Here is an 18,021-nt window from a genome sequence, read left to right as displayed (position 1 = left end):
GGAGATCTCGAAGACCGGGAGGGGCGGAGAGGTCCTTGCTCTGGTCCTGGCTCGTGTCTTCTGCTGTGGCATCATCCAGGGTCCATGGTGCTGTGTCGGTGTCGGGGTAAACGAAACCAGGGGTGCTCGGGTCCTGTGCAGAGAAATACACGGAGTAGAGGAGGCCGGAGTCGAAAAGTTCTGTAGGTTACTGGGGGCGACGGTTAGTCTTTCTTCAGGGTTTCACCCCCAGAGCAATGGTCAAACCGAGAGAGCCAACCAAGATTTGGAAAGAGCGTTGCGATGTTTGGTGTCCAAGAATCCTCATGGAGCCAACAACTCTCTATGGTGGAGTACGCCCACAACACGTTGCCAGTGTCGGCCACGGGCCTATCTCCGTTTTGAGTGTAGTGTAGGTTACCAGCCACCTATTTTTCCCAGTCTGGAATCCGAGGTTGCGGTCTCCTCCGCTCACGCCTTTGTTCAGAGGTGTCACCGCACTTGGACTAGAGCCTGTGAGACTCTACTCCAGGTGGGGACGCACACCAAGGCCAAGGCCGATCGCCACAGGTCAAAGCCTCCCGTATACGTCGTGGGTCAAAAAGTGTGGCTTTCAACTAAGAACATTCCTTTGCGCACCGTCTCCAATAAACTTGCACCCAAATTTATTGGCCCGTTTACTGTCACCAAGATTATTAGTCCAGTGGCAGTCCGCCTCAAGTTACCTCCCGCGTACAGGAGGGTCCATTCCGCCTTTCTTGTCTCCAAAATCAAACCCGTGTTTCATTCTCACATTAATCCGCCTGTCCCGGTTCCTCCCCCACCGCGACTCGTAGATGGGGAGACCACTTATTCGGTTAACCGTATTCTGGACTCTAGGCGGAGGGGACGCGGATTTCAGTACTTGGTGGACTGGGAAGATTACGGTCCGGAGGAGAGAAGTTGGGTTCCTGCTCGAGACATCCTGGATCACTCCCTTATCGATGATTACAATCGACGGGTAAGGGAGTCTGGGAACGCCAGGAGGCGTTCTTAGGAGGATATTTTAGTCAATAATTGTCTTGAGCTACTAATGGTTTCCAGTTTTTTATGTAATTTTCGATTTGTAAATAGAAAAAAAACAAACATCCAAAGTGATGGCAAATAGGCTTTCCAACTAATGTACATCAATATTTACATAGTATAATAGTAGTACATTTATCTCTGATACACGTGTCCAGCTAAATCTACTGTCCTGAAACAGAGCAATAACCAGGTGGTCACCCTAATTCAAGAGCAAGTTGACTGACCGCCTGCAACCGCAGTTAGGCACATGTAAGAATATCTATATCTGCAATAGTCTTAAGCAGATTTTGTTAAACTAACAATAAAACAAAAAGCAGATTTTGCTAAACTAACAATACAACAAAAAGGCGCCAGCTAACATAACATTAAAAAGTTACCATAGTAAAAGTTTAAACATTAAAAAGTACCGTAGTTCAAACCTGTAATATTAGTTAATACATCTGAAAAGCTAACCAACACATTCTCACCTATTTCTTTTTAAATTTAAATCTGGCGGTCTCACAACCAAGCTATTTTTTTATATACAAGTGTGACTTTGTGCCATTTCGTACAAAATGAAAACATTTAAAAACTAATTTCCTGGTTAAACACTAAGGCACACTAGTGTAATAAATATTTTATATAAAATTGTCAAAATTATCCACAAATAACACTTTTTTTCATTCAAAAACGGAGGTTCATAAGCTCAGATAAATAAGGAGTATGATTGATCAGTTCCCAAAAATAAATACGAAACCTGTCCTAATTGAAAGAAAACAAGCTGACAAAAAGAGTGAATGCAATGTTTGGTGATAACGTAGCATAACAAGAGATTTGTAAGCAATTTTTTGACCGGGAACATCACAAGTGTTATAGGGTTTTTAACACAGCACAAGGGTTAATATGATTAATGATTTATTTTCTAAAATGGGGATTTTGTAATAATGGAATCTTCTCCCCTGTTCTGGCCAGCTCTGTCGGTAACTTTGGTCATGTTTACCAAAGTATTACAGCTCGCACTCCAACGTATCCACCCACTGAGAGCGCCACTATAAAGGCCCGGGGTAGTCCCTACTTAAGTGTCTTTTCAGCTAACCTGGACAGCTCATCATGACAGCGCTGTTTCTTTCCCTGTGTGTATGCTTGGCTCTAGCTCTGAGCAACGCCGCTCCAGCGTGAGTATCTGATACAATATCATATTCTATCTAGAAAAGACTTCAAATATCCAAAACCGACTTTAGTTTTCTAAAGATCCTCAAGTGCATTGGAACAAATAAGTATTAGTTTAATCACAGCACTCTGTCTTACATACAGTACATATATACACATATATATATATATATATTACAAGTAAGTATATATATATATATATATATATATATATACCGGTATATGTATATATATATATATATATATACTTAGTTTTTCATAATCACATATATTCTGCAGAAAGCTATTTTAGTTCATATTTGGCCAGTATATTTCCATAAACCTCTGTTTGCTTGTAAGTTTAAATGTGGGCTATCGTTGTTTGCGCTGTTGCAGAACAATCAATAACACAGATACTGACTGATTAAAGTCCACATCAACATTTGTATTTATGTTGCTTCATATTGTCCTTGCTTAATTCATGTTTGTTTAATGGGTTATACACTCATATAGCCTATAGACTTAGGGGCGTATAATTTAGTAGGAATGCTATGTCCAGTGACACTGATATATCCCTAGCAATAATTTTGATCAGAACTTAAAATATATTTATATATTGATGTCCCTGTCCCCACCAATTTCAAAATCAAACCTACGCCACTGCCTATAGTTATAGCTTAAAAGCTTAAATCACTGAAACTGCCTTCTTTATTTCAGCCACCATGATGTCATGATAAAAGGTAAGCATGAACATCTATCACTGCAGTTTTTTCAGATTTTCTGAAATTGGTGATGTTTTAAAAATAGCTAAATTCTTCTCGCCACACTGGAGGCTTTTTACTATTAACATATTATTATGCTGATGGTATGTTAAGGGTTAAATGTGTTATGTTTGACAATAGACTGGATGTGCAATGGCAGTATACTTAAGGTCCTTGCACACTGAGTCAGAAATTTTCATATGGTTTTTTAGTATTTGTCTTCCTAAAAATTTGTTACGCACGGAAACCTTGCGCACTTGAGTCCGATGTGTATAAATTAATTTGTTGCGGGAAAATAAATCACAGGATAATACAAAATGGAGTCGTCAAGCAGTGAGGACCTCTCTCTTAAAAAGAAGGGGGAAATTTGGGTCCATCCAATCCTGAGATTGCGTAGAGAGAAAATTTATTTCAGGATGTCAGTGGCTTAGTTTGATGCTTTGCTAGTGATACTAGAGCGAATTGACCCTTCGCAGGGAGCTTGATTGACAGGTGATCTGACCAATCATACTTCGCTATCCGCCATTTTGTCGGACAAAGCAATCAGGAGAGTTAGTAGATTAACATGGGAGAATTTGAACTTGAGAAGCGGAGTATACTGACGCCTTTACGCGGTTAAAACAACATTCCTTCTTATGTTCATTCATGTTTATTCGATGCTATAAATGAACTAGAAGGAAAAGATGATCGGTTCACGAGCAGCTTTAACTGATGCTCTACAGCGATCTGACAGACATTAAAGAGCCACAAAAGGGTATTTATTGTTTAAATGTATTTAAAAAAATTACCAAATTTGAAAGGTGATACTTTGTTTAATACGTTTAATATCAAAAGTAACCGAAAAGTAAGCTGGTAAACCTGTGTGTCAGCGTGTTGTCAGTCACCTCTCTGCTCCGCGATGTATTTTTCACTGCGTGAGAACATGGTGTGGCATGAGAGCAGCGTAGCTTGTCGGGCATAGCGACAATATCAAAGGGGGGCGGGTCTTTGCGAACGGTCAATTGTCAAAACACCTCTCAAAATGCTCGATACAGATGCGAAAATGCAAAAAATTTAACCAGTCCGAATTTTTTAAAGATGGACGAAGGTTTCGGAAGCAGTGTGGAAGACCTTAAAGGTCTACACTGAGTCCGAAAAATAAATACGACATCATGTAGTGTCAATCGCGTTTACACACTCCGAAACCTTTGTCCGTCATTAAAAAATTTTTTTCGATCGGGTAAAATTTTCTGCGTTTTTTCGCATCCGTAGCAGGCATTTTGAGAATTCAGAGATCCAGATTCAGAGCCACCTTACAAGCAAATGCCAAAATAAAGAACTGTTCAGAATCAATTGGTTCATGGAAATTGGTGGTGGTCTTTTTAAAGATGCTCTAGGCGAAGTTGGGTGACGTCACTTCTTGTTGACATTCGAAGTATTGTCAAACTAAACGGAAGCTAGCTAGACCCTCCCTCCTCCTCATCCCGTCCCCTCCCCCTCCCTTCCGTGCTTCCTGAAACAGCTCCCATACAAGGAACGCAATAATAGCAAGATAACGTTAGTTTTGTGTTTCCCAGTGAGCATAAACAATACTAATACAGTGGAGCATACAGTGGAAAACTAATATGCCCCCAAACCCCCTAGCCAGATCACTTTTGGGACCTTTATTTATAAAACCCTGTGTACGGCTATTGCACTGAATAGAAAATAATATTTTTGAAAAATACAATGAATTACAAGGCTGTACAGAACACTGCACTATTGCAGACTTATATACTGGGGGTTTAATTACATTATTTTAATATAGTCAGTCGGGAACTAAAGTGGGCCGGTCTAAAGCATGAAACTCCAGGGCTGAAAATGAGTCCCACTCTGGCCCTGCTCACAACAGTTCCTATACGAGCGATTTATAGATTACCATGACAGAATATCCTAATTGAAGATAGTTAACTCCACATCAGCAACATAAATTCATCAACTAACCATTCAGAGACGTCCTGTTGCTTCTACATGTTGTCACTTCTTCTTGAGTCTCTCCATCTTTGTCTGACTCCGTTTTAACATTAAAGGCAGAACAGTTTCTGTCATTTTAGTGTGTCTGCGTGAGGTAATCGCAGCTGCTAACACACAGGGGCTCTTGAAGCCCCGCCCTCTGCAGCAGCTCATTTGCATTTAAAGGGCCAGGCACAAAACGGTGCATTTTTGCAAATCCTCAAAAACTTTAACATGCTATATAAAAATATCTGTGGAGTATTTTGAGCTAAAACTTCACACACACACTCTGGGGACATCAGAGATTTATTTTACATCTTGTGAAAATGCAATTTTACCACCCCTTTAACGTATTAGACTCAGTGTGACAGGTTTCTGTGCGCAACAAATTTTAAGGATGACGAATACGAAAAAATGCATATGAAAATTTCAGACCTTTACTCATTGAATTTACTGCATGCTCTAGATGTCTTGAATGATAAATTCATGTAATCATATCATAATAGATGCCCCTGAGGATGAGAGACAATCACATCCTAAAGGGGAGGAGCTCCATGATGCCAAACCTGACCGGTGTAAAGGCGTTGAGTTTGATGCCATCACTCCCGATGAAAAAGGAAACACTTTCTTTTTCAAAGGTCTACTTTGATAATTCCTCTTTTATTATTCCTCACAATCTATTAGAAATGTCCTTACATGGCCATGCCAGGCTGAGTTAAAGTTAATGTACTTTTTTTTTGCATTCTTGATTTTGATTTTTCATATTCAGGTGACCATCTATGGAAAGGTTTCGTCGGATCAGCTGAGCTCTCAAGCAGCATCTTTAAAGAACTGGATGACTATCATCATCTGGGTCATGTCGATGCAGCCTTCCGCATGCACCATCAAGATGATGCCAGTGTTCATGACCACATCTACTTTTTTCTGGTGCTTTTTATGAGTTACATTTAGTACCTCACCAGCTGTCTCATGAATGTTTCTATAGACCCCTTCAATGTTTGTAAACATCGAACCCCTAGGTTGGGTGCGCGCGCAGCATGGGGTCAGAAAAATGGCACGGCTAATAGACTGGCATATTGTGTCACGGTATGCACTGTCTTTGCCACCACAGGAATGGTAACAGTACCATAATAAACTTGTTTAAGCTAATGGCGATTGTCTGCCTGATCCCGAGCTCCTAACAGAATGGGTAGACAACGTTAACAAGTGGCCAGATATTCACTGGCCCGCCATATACAGCTATCTGGTGGACAAGCTGAGTGTTTACATACGCGAAAAACTAAGAGCCTACAAACCGCTAGATGCTTATAATTACGTAGTCTTTGGGCATGTCCAGATGATTTTATATAGCGATATAGGCGATGACTTTTGTGTTAAGAGCATGACACAGGTCCATGACATTTACAAAACTATTAACCTGCATAGCTTAACGTTATAGACTAGTCAGTGTACAGAAAACTGTTCATGCAATCCAGGCATTCGAGTTAAATCTAACAGAAAGGGATGATAAAGGATGACTTCACCTGATATGAAGTGAGCACTATAAACACGAACCACTTTGATCGTAGCATTGTCCCAGTCTGCCCGTTTAATAGCTTGCAGCCACAGATGTCGTCTATTTTTTTTAAACGGATGAGATCCTGTGGAAATCCTGAAAAACTTGACTCCACAACTGGTGCGATTTTCACAGACCACGACGCAACAGTACATTTTTTTTTCTTGACGAGAAATTCTCTGGTTAACACACAATTCAATGGGATTGAATGAACTTTCTGACCCTGATCTGCGCACTGCGAATTTTCCTGTGACGTCAATAGTGAAGGGGTCTAGAAAGTACCTTTATCAAAACAATTTGAAATCAACTTTAATTGTTCTTTGCACAACTAAGAACTTATTCAAATATTTGTGTTCACACTGTACAAACCCAAGCCTACAGTCTATAATATAACAACAATAGTCATGCAGTTCAATACTGATGAGTATTTTCTATTTCTCTATTAAGGATGACAAAGTCTTTAGCTTTTACAACTACACCCTTGAGAAAGGCTACCCTGTGGAGATACAGCAGGAGTTTCCTGGTATCCCCAGCCACTTAGATGCTGCGGTTGAGTGTCCCAAAGGAGAATGCATCACTGATTCAGTGCTGTTCTTCAAAGGTTATTGAATCATATATGCTCTACATTCACATCAACAATGACAATTTAATTATTTAAAGATTGGGTGGCTTTATTAAGCTATTATATACTCAGAAAGAATACACCTATTATGGGTATATCTTAGCATTGTGTGCGCAGAATTTGTGGTTTCACTTTATTTTGATGGTCCCTTTAACACATTCTGTTCACTATAATTAATGTTACACCTAAATGTTTTCTATCTGTCATTAGAGTGTTAGTAGAGTATTAGTAGACTGGTAGGGTTAGGGTTAGAATAAGTTGATATGTAGTTGCAAAGTTACCTATAGTCAGTATAATATCTGTTGGAGATATCCATCATAAAGAGTTAGCAGATATTAAGCAAAAAGTCTACTAATACTCTAATGAGAGTTAGTTGGCATGTAGTAGAAAAGTTGCTTATAGTCAACAGAATGTTCAAAACGGACCATCAAAATAAAGTGTTACCAAATTTGGTGCTTTGCTTATAGTATAGAGTGTGATTTGCACATTAATATATAACACAATAAACCTCTGCAGGAAACGAAACTTACAGCTATGACATCAAGACAAAGACAGTTAAGAAGAAGATGTGGACACACTTGCCAAACTGCACATCTGCCTTTCGCTGGCTAGAGCACTATTACTGTTTCCATGGTTTCAACTTCACTAGATTCCACCCTGTTTCTGGAGAGGTGACAGGAACATATCCTAAGGATGTTCGACACTACTTCATGAGGTGTGGTGAAGGATTTGGTGAGTCACTTAGATCTGTTTTCATGTCCATTCTGAGCTTTCCTGTTATTCACAAAGTATATCTCTATTATATCTCATTTTACTTTGAATTTTTGACTTAATGTCTGGTTGAAATTGTTCCTCAGGTCATGGAGGTGGTGCAAGAAAGCTACGCTGCAGTGAGGTCAAGCTGCATGCTGTCACCACGGATGATAAAGGGAGATCATATGCATTCCATGGTAAATACAGTATCATAGCAATAAATGTTTTCTTCTTTTAATATGTGAAACTTTCACTTAACAATTCTTACTATGAACTAGTTCCTTATTAGCATGCATATTACTAGTATATTGGCTGTTTATTAGTACGTATAAAGCACATACTGAATTAATGGCTTATTCTGCATGACCAAATTCTACATTCCTTAATCCTACCCAATACCTAAACTTAACAACTACCTTACTAACTATTAAAAAGCAGTAATTATGAGTTTACTGAGGCAAAACTTCTAGTTAATAGTGAGAATTGGACCCTGATCTATAGTTTGAGCACAATACAACTATACTATACTTACAGATGCAATGTACTTGCGTTTGGACACACACCGAGATGGCAGTCACCGTTTCCCTATTTCAAGGTCATGGAAGGAAATTTCTGGTGGAGTGGATGCTGTTTTTTCTTATGGCGATAATATGTACATCGTCCAGGTAAATTAAATACTTAAAAGAACCTAAGGTTTAAATAGATTTCCATTGCTATTTTTTTTAGCTTGACATTTCAAACCATTTTCTTTAATTTTTACCATTTTAAAGAGGCAGTGTTCAGCATGTGGTGACAGATTATTTTGTTTTACGCAAATAGGGTAGTCAAGTCTATATCTACAAGTCAGCAGCCCATTATACTCTCATAGAGGGCTACCCTAAACCTCTGAAGGAAGAACTAGGCATCGATGGCCCTGTGGATGCAGCATTTTTGTGTCCAAAACAGGACACTGTATACTTTATACAAGGTAGGAACAATGTGTGATTTTTTTATCAGATCATTCATCAGCATTTACATATACAGTACATAGATGTTGTGAAGACAAGATGAGTTAAGGATTTAATACTACTAAGTATTTAAATGTAATGTCCCCTTCACTTCTTAGAGTGATTCCTAACAAGATCTGTGTCATGCAATAATGCTGTAAAATTCTCAGAGACGAGACAAAGGATCCAAATGCAGGAATAGTAATCAGGAAACAAGGAAACCATGGAAACAGAAATGAGTACCTCTAAACAGTAATGAAATTGACATGGCCATACAATAAATACAGGAAACAATTGCTTATATACAGGGTAAAAGACTAACAAGACATAGCCTAGATGGAAACAATCAAGGATTAACAAGGGGCAAACAGGTACAAGAAACAAACTAAAAGTCTTAAAACAACAGCAAACGCAGGCAGATTATGACGTTGAGGTGGCAAAGTAGGGGGGGACAATTGCCACGGAGGGGGGGACATGTGGATGCCGGTGGGGCTGAAGACCATGCCGTTGCTCGCAGAGCTTGGACAGGCCATTATTTTAATGTTTTTTTTTCCATTGAGACAGGATAGTATAGAGTAGACAGGAAGAGAAGTGGTAAAGAGAAGGGGACTGGATCAGGAAAGGTCCACAAGCCGGGACTTGAACTTGGGGCCGCCCGAAGCACAACCATGATACATGTCAGAGCTGCTCCGACAGGCCATGAAGTTTTAGTAATGACAGGGATCTTGGCAATATTGGCCGGAAACTAAAAGAAGGTTTCTGTGATCATGAGAGAACAGGCAGGGACGGCCTATATGGATTAGTTTGTTTCTAGTTCCTGTTCCTGATTCCCCTTGTCATCTCCTGATGAACCCCTTTTCACATTTCCGGGGTTCTCAGAAGCAGAAGTTGTCTTTGTTAGGTGAACTTCTATAGTGGTGAAAGGGAGACAACAGCAAATATAATGTTAGTATTCCCACTTGCTCCCATATCAAAAGAAAAAAAATCCATGACAGCATTTCCATGACTTTTTTAATACAGGGAACAATATGGAGATTGATTACAGCAGTAAGAAGAGAGAATGATTTGAAACTTGCCAAGACTTCCTCAGCTGTTGTATAATAAACACTCAAGCAGCAGTGTTAATGCGTTTTTTAGAATTTACTTCCAAGGTAATATAACACAAAGTATAGCATTATGAATGTAAGTTCATTAATTATGAAAAACTTAACTAGATTTGCTATCTGGTGATAACTGGAAACAAGTCATCACAGTAAAAGGGGTCCATTGTGTGCACCTGTGTCTTGTTAGACAATTATACCTGTGTGTATATAAGCCCTTGTGTTTCCCATGTTCCTTGTCAGGGCTTGCCCATTTGTGGTTGTCTCTTTGGTGAGCACGGTTCTGTTTCCTTGTGTTTCCTATTTCCTTGCTCCTGGCATTTTTGTCATTAAAAAATATAAAATAATTTCATTTGGTTCTCTTTCAAACATACGTATGATATTTCACTTTGGGAGACACCTCGGGCGTGACCAATCCTGGAAGCACCAATTACAGCTGATAACTGACAGGCCAATCACCACAGTGATGTGAGAGGCCCGCCTCTAATATATACCGCTGCTAGTGGTCCATACTTCATTCTTGTTCTCTTCCCTGTGAAGATCCTATCTGGAAGCTATCCTCGGCAGATCCTCATAAGGGTAGGCGCTAAACTATTCAAGGACGAGGCGTTATTCTAGGTATGTTGCTGAACGTTAATGGATGAGATTTCTCCTGAACTTTCTCCCCTCTTTGAATCAGACCCCTTAGCAGGGGATAAAGAGGAGGAGGGGGTGATTGGTCTTCTCTTGGAAGAGGATTTGGAGGAAGACGAAGATAACCTCCCTCCTAATCTTTATTCTAGGCCTGGCAGTGCCATGGGTAAGTCCCCTTCCCCCATGCCAGGGGAATTGGACCTCATTGAGATGTGTAGGAGAGCGGCTGCTAAACTTATTATCGACTGGGGTGCGGAGATGGATTCATATAATAGAAAGAGGCTGCAGTCAGGCAGCTGATTCCAGCCACCCCAGCATGCATCACAGAGATGCAACGTTTCTGGGACAAACCCTTCTCCCATAGGGTGCCTGTTAAAGGTTTCACAAGGCTGGACATTCACAATATGGATTCCATATTGGTTCTCCTCAACTTCATAGTCTGGCATGATTGTCTGGGGCATGAAGCATTTCCATTCATTACGGGCAACTTATGCCCCAGGTATAAAGAATGTGGGGCAGATCTCCTGTTCAGAGGGAATCCTCTGTGCAGAGAATGGACTCTCCATCCTCAAGTGGTGAACCAGTTATGGGAGACATTTAGCCGAGCTGCTATTTATCTTTTCGCCTTGCATGAAAACACTCATTGCCCTCTATTCTTCTCTCTGGTGAGAGACGGTGCACCTATGGGTTTGGATGCTCTAGCACACCCTTGGCCAAACGCACTGCTTTACTAGCCTACTATAGGCTCATACCAACACTAAAAAGAGTAAGGTAATGCAGTCACTCAGTCATACTGATTGCCTCAAACTGGCCAGGGAAATTGTGGCTGACGGAGATAATTCAACTCCCGTGCAACCACCCCTGGCCTCTCCCGTTGTGCAGGGACCTCCTCTTTCAAAAGCACAGGGAGATTTTTACCACGACTCCGGACAAAGTGGCTCTTTGGGCCTGGCTCGTGAGAAATAAAACTTGAGGGTTATGGGTTTGCCTTCAAGGATGATTGAGACTATTCTAAATGCGAGAGTGGCTTCAACTCACTCAGCATATGATCGGAAATATAATGTTTTTGAGCGGTGGTGCGCACACAGACACATTGTCTTTTACCTCTGTTCAGTTTCAGATGTGTTGTTTTCTGCAGGAACTGTTGGATAAGGGCAGTTTCAACAGTTAAGGTTTATCTGGTCACAATTTCTGCGTGCCATGTGGGGATTGACAGGAATACCATAGGTCAACATCCACTTCAAAGCCACTGATTCCGCCGTGGGATCTGTCTGTGGTCCTTAATGCACTATCCCATTTTGACACTTCCACACTTCCCTTCTTGCAGTTGCAAGTAGAAGAGATATACTGAGAATTAATTGGTCTGTCAACTGACAGACATGGGGCATATAATGCTTCCAGGATTGCTCACGCCCTCCCATCTGTTATCAGATACCTCACAACTGTTATCAGAGAACTGTGGTTACCCAAGTAAGTGTCTCTGAGTTCCCAACATGACAATTGTCTGATTTTCCTTCTCAGGTCAAAAGATGTATGAAGTTGATCTTGCGGCCACACCCCGAGTTGTTAAAAAGGAGATACCTATTCCCTTCCCTAAAATTGATGCTGGCCTCTGTGATGCTGATGGTGTGAAGGTGTTTATTGGACCAGAATACTATTCATATGAAAGCCCAATGATTCTAGCTATGAGCAGAATTAAACCTATACCTCAAAAGATCTCCCCAGAAAAATTTGGCTGTGAAGACTAAAGACTAGGCAAGGCAACAGCTTCTGATAAGTCATTTTGATAAGCTAATGATTTTGCTGCATATTGTGCTAATAAAAATGACACTTGTCTGGCATATCTTTGAATTTTCATTGTACACTCAGGTTGTTAGTATGGTCAAAGAATTTTTTTTACCCTTTAATATTTTTAGCAAAATAGCTCAAAAGGGAAATATATATATATAATTATTAATCGTTATGATCAATTATTGCCTGAATATTAAAATCGCCCAAAAAAGGGAATTAATTTATATATATATATCACTGATTCTTGAGAGTCGGGACAAAACATGTCCCACATAGAAAAGTCTAATTTATAGCAAAAATTAAGAAATTCATCATGATTGACATACTTACAAAGTTAAATCTAAAGGAATTGTATATACCTATCTGATTTTTGGAATAAACTTTTTTATCTTTTTGGGGAAAATTTGTTTAAATGTATGGTCTGTGGTTAGAAGGTCCATGTTATTGCACTTGTCCTCAGCAAGAGGTCACAATATTAACCTTCCCAAAAAACTTTAAAAAAGCTCTACAATTGTGAAAACATATACATCAAATAAAAAATAAGGGGTATAAATATAAAAAACAATGCATGAAGTGAACATCAAACAATATTTTCCATAGAAATCTGCCTATTAAAGTTGTGTCCTCGGTTTCTGTCAACTCCGTCAGATATTTTTATAAAGCTCTTTAAATCAGGAAATAGCATGGTCAGCTATATCCCGAGGACCCCTTTTTATCCCCCTGCCTGTGGTGAATGCAGTACTACCACACATGCTCTGGTACCTTGTAAATTTTTTTATATTTTAGACAAACAATGTCAATATTCCTATGGTCACAGCTGCACCATGTCAATACCATCTTTCTTTTAAGATACATTTTTTTAAACCATAGTGGATTGAATTTAAGAATTTTAGTGAGGTTATTGGGACAGCTAGCAACTGAGGAAAAAATACCTAGCTCCAGTGTACAATACATTTTTTCGCGGAAAATACATGCCCTTACGTCAACTCCGTCAGACGTCAACTCCGTCAGGTTCTATGTCTGACGGAGTTGACCTGTAAGATGACGGAGTTGACAAATCCACCAATAACCTCTTAATGTGCGAATATAATATTATTTGTGAATATAGTGAAGGGTTAAACTGTTATTTCAGGGTTTTATTTACACATAAATGCACATACACAGCATGCATTACATTATTTAACCGTATGCATCTGACTTGTAGAGAATGGTCAGGCAGTGGTCTGCTTATTATTGTGTAACGTGTAACTTTGCCAGCACTTTAATATATATATTTATATATGTAGAGACAGAGATAGAGAAATGAGAAGCCAGTGAAGGGCTGGGCGATATGGCCAAAAAAACAATTATCACGGCCCCTGGTTTCCCTTATTTTTTGGGGGGAAAAACGGTGTAATTTAAAACAGTTTGAAACGGTGTATGTGCAATATGTTTATTATAGTTTGCTTTACAGTAAGTTCAGTACTCTAATAACAAGGAGTAGTTTTAGTAGTAGTGTTTAAAGAGCACATCAGTTCACTAATCAGCAATGCACATATTTTTCGTCAACACCGTCAGTTTTTCGTCAACACCGTCAGTTTTTCGTCAACACCGTCAGATCTTCGACGTTTGGATGTATGTTTTTGTTAATTTTTTGGGGAAAAAAATATTCTTCCTTCAGTTTATGTGGTTTTTGTAATAAAGGACCATCTGATCTACATCCTCTTATGTTTTATTTATTTAAGGAATTTGTTTTTACAATATTGAAATTAAAATCAAAGTTTGAAAATGCAAATATTTAGAAATCTGAGGTTTCAGAATAGTGTGAAATCACAACTTAAGTTTATGTATTGTGTTTTTTTTACATATCAGAGTAACTAAACACTATTACAATGTACTTCCGAACTTTAGATTCTTGTTGGATTGGAAGAATTAAAATTGTTTACTTTTTAGTGTGTCTGACGGAGTTGACACAAATCCAGTTCTGAAGGGAAACATGTAAATTTGTTTAAAATGTGTTTTTATTTAGAACCTGTTCCTTTACATGGTTAAATAGCTAAGACCTTTCTCTGCAGAAACGTATAACTATAATTGATATAGTGTGTATTTAAAAAAAAAGTTTTTTAAAACGTGTTTTGTCCCGACTCTCAAGAATCAGTGATATATATATATATATATATATATATATATATATATATCACTGATTCTTGAGAGTCGGGACAAAACATGTCCCACATAGAAAAGTCTAATTTATAGCAAAAATTAAGAAATTCACCATGATTAACATACTTACAAAGTTAAATCTAAAGGAATTGTATATACCTATCTAATTTTTAGAATAAACCTTTTTATCTTTTTGGGAAAAATTTGTTTAAATGTATGGTCTGTAGTTAGAAGGTCCATGTTATTGCACTTGTCCTCAGCAAGAGGTCACAATATTAACCATCTCAAAAAACTTTAAAAAAGCTCTACAATTGTAAAAACTTATATATCAAATAAAAAATAAGGGGTAAAAATATAAAAAAAAATGCATGAAGTGAACATTAAACAATATTTTCCATAAAAATCTGCCTATTAAAGTTGTGTCCTCAGTTTCTGTCAACTCTGTCAGATTTTTTCATAAAGCTCTTTAAATCAGGAAATAGCATGGTCAGCTATATCCCTGAGAATCCCTTTCCATCTTCCTGCCTGTGGTGAATGCAGCACTACCACACATGCTCTAGTACATTTTAATTTTTTTTCTATTTTAGACAAACAATGTCAATATTCCTACTGTCACAGCTGCACCATGTCAATACCATCTTTCTGTTACGATACTTTTTTTAAACCATAGTGGATTGAATTTAAGCATTTTAGTGAGGTTATTGGGACAGCTAACAACTGAGGAAAAACTACCTAGCTGCAGTGTACAATACATGTTTTGGCGGAAAATGCATGCCCTTACATCAACTCCGTCAGACGTCAACTCCGTCAGGTTCTATGTCTGACGGAGTTGACCTGTAAGATGACGGAGTTGACAAATCCACCAATAACCTCTTAATGTGCGAATATAATATTATTTGTGAATATAGTGAAGGGTTAAACTGTTATTTCAGGGTTTTATTTACACATAAATGCACATACATAGCATGCATTACATTATTTAACCATACGCATCTGACTTGTAGAGAATGGGCAGGCAGTGGTCTGCTTATTATTGTGTAAAGTGTAACTTTGCCAGCACTTTAATATATATATATATATTTATATATGTAGAGACAGAGATAGAGAAATGAGAAGCCAGTGTAGGGCTGGGCGATATGGCAAAAAAAATTAATTGTGATCTTTTTGATAGTTGGAAAGGTGTAATTTATAATAGTTGGAAAGTGCAATATTATAGTTTGCTTTACAGTAAGTTCAATACTCTAATAAAAATGAGTAGTTTTAAAGGGTTTAAAGGTTTAAAGAGCACATCTGTTCAATAATCAGCAATGCACATATTTTTTGTCAACACCGTCAGTTTTTCGTCAACACCGTCAGATCTTTGACGTTTGGGTGTATGTTTTTGTTAATTTTTTGAAAAAAAAAAAATTCTTCCTTCAGTTTATGTTGTTTTTGTAATAAAGGACCATCTGATCTACATCCTCTTAAGGAATTAGTTTTTACAATATTGAAATTAAAATCAAAGTTTGAAAATGCAAATATTTAGAAATCTGAGTTTTCAGAATAGTGTGAAATCACAACTTATGTTTATATATTGTATTTTTTTTAAATATCAAAGTAACTAAACACTATTACAATATACTTCAGAACTTTAGAATCTTGTTGGATTGGAAGAATTTAAATTGTTTACTTTTTAGTGTGTCTGACGGAGTTGACACAAATCCAGTTCTGAAGGGAAACATGTTTATTTGTTAAAAATGTGTTTTTATTTAGAACCTGTTCCTTTACATGTTTAAATAGCTAAGACCTTTCTCTGCAGAAACATATAACTCTAATTGATATAGTGTGTATTTAAAAAAAAAGTTTTTTAAAACGTGTTTTGTTCCGACTCTCAAGAATCAGTGATATATATATATATGTAGCGTAATGCGGCAGCTCTATTTTATGTGACATTGAGCAGAACAACAATTTATACCCACGCTCAATTCAGTTTATTATCTCCGACTACGCCACTAGGGGAATTTCGCCTCAAGAATATAACATCTAAGCTAAGGCACACACAGATCCTAACCACAGTTGGAGTCAGAGACATAGGTGATTGCAAACATATATTTTATTAATTATTAAAAAGCAGTTATTTCTATAAAAGGTGTTGACCAGCAATCACTCTCTTCAATTTGCAAGAATCTAGAGTGGGCGGCAGGGAAACCTGGGCGTACCCAAGGGGCAGTCTTGAGGTATCACCTCTAAGAAGAGTACTCTATTCAGTGCACACACACCAGCACAGCACACACTCCACGACTCATGTCAGAGAAGACCACGACACACAGTGAGGACCCTACCACCTAATTGCGTCTCTCGTCTGCCCCCGGGTGCCCAGGCCCTGCCAACAAACAAAAGAAAAGAGACATTAAAGAGCAGTTTGATGCCAAACAAAATAACAAAATTACAGAAATGGTCATACAGTTCCAGGGCGGAACCAACTCCTTGGTCCCGACCTGATCGTCGCTAATCAAAACCAAAACTAACAAAAATCACATAAATTCAGCAGTAGAATTCAATCACAATAAATAAACTATAAATTCACTAACTGTGTTTTGTTTTGAATCCAATTGTATTAAAGAAATAAACCAGGAAAAGGAAACAACAAAAACTCAAAACATATCAGAAATCGAGTCTCAGTTCACTTGAAATGGTTCACTTGAGCGGCTCACTTAGAACGGTTCACTTGAAATGATTCACCTGAGCGGCTCACTTAGAACGGTTCACTTGAAATGGTTCACCTGAGTTGGTTCACTCAAGACGACTCGCTCGTGACAGAACAGCACACACAAAAACAAAACAAAATATAACAGCAGCTGATGAGGCACAGCGCGCACATAGCCTTATGGCGAAGCACAGGGCAGATAATGCTCGTTCAGAAGGTCGGTATCGTCCTTATCGAACGCCTACAAAAACAAAACAGAAAGTGTTACACTGAGAGTTCTTCTCCCTTGGCTTACGCTCGAAACGGTATACTCACAACCAAGCACGCTGTCCCAGAATCACCATCCCCAAACTATGCGGTAGATGGAACCGAATGTCTCCGACAAGCTCGTTGGCATGAAGCGCCGATAGATCGTACACTAAGCATACAAATTAATCAGATTACTCGCCTATAGTCGAAGCAAACCATACAACTCCATCTACAAACCACCGTCGCATACAAATACTTCTCTTACCTGTCTCACATGTCCACATTCAACTCTCCAAACAAGCACATAGACCCGCCAGTGGATAAACATCTTTGGAAAATGTTTACAAGCAGCACATGTTACGCTGACTCCAGCAGAACGCAGCAGGGCACGTGGATGACGTCACGACCCCGGATAATGACGCATGCCAAGGAACTAGTAAGCTCATGCTCTTATACACACCTGACGCCTGGCCATTGGCCAAACACTAAACGATGACGTAGGAGGTAGGAGGGGTAATAACCCTTCCTGCTACATATATATATATATATATATATATATATATATATATATATATATATATGTGGATAATTATTTACAAC

General features: G+C 38.6%; 1 protein-coding gene across 1 annotated transcript; it reads left to right on the top strand.

The window, feature by feature from the left end:
- Nucleotides 1–2,063: 2,063 nt before the first annotated feature.
- Nucleotides 2,064–12,394, top strand: hpxb (hemopexin b). Its single transcript, XM_079622568.1, has 10 exons — nucleotides 2,064–2,198; nucleotides 2,890–2,912; nucleotides 5,411–5,542; nucleotides 5,674–5,831; nucleotides 6,907–7,060; nucleotides 7,598–7,813; nucleotides 7,939–8,031; nucleotides 8,369–8,499; nucleotides 8,654–8,801; nucleotides 12,075–12,394. The coding sequence occupies exons 1-10, from the start codon at nucleotides 2,134–2,136 to the stop codon at nucleotides 12,299–12,301; spliced, it is 1,347 nt and encodes a 448-aa protein (XP_079478694.1). The 5' UTR covers nucleotides 2,064–2,133; the 3' UTR covers nucleotides 12,302–12,394.
- The last annotated feature ends 5,627 nt before the right edge of the window (nucleotides 12,395–18,021 follow it).

This window comes from Phoxinus phoxinus (assembly GCF_949152265.1).
Source record: "Phoxinus phoxinus genome assembly, chromosome: 9".
NCBI classification, from domain to species: Eukaryota; Metazoa; Chordata; class Actinopteri; order Cypriniformes; family Leuciscidae; genus Phoxinus; species Phoxinus phoxinus.
This window is presented reverse-complemented; position numbering and strand designations above follow the sequence as displayed.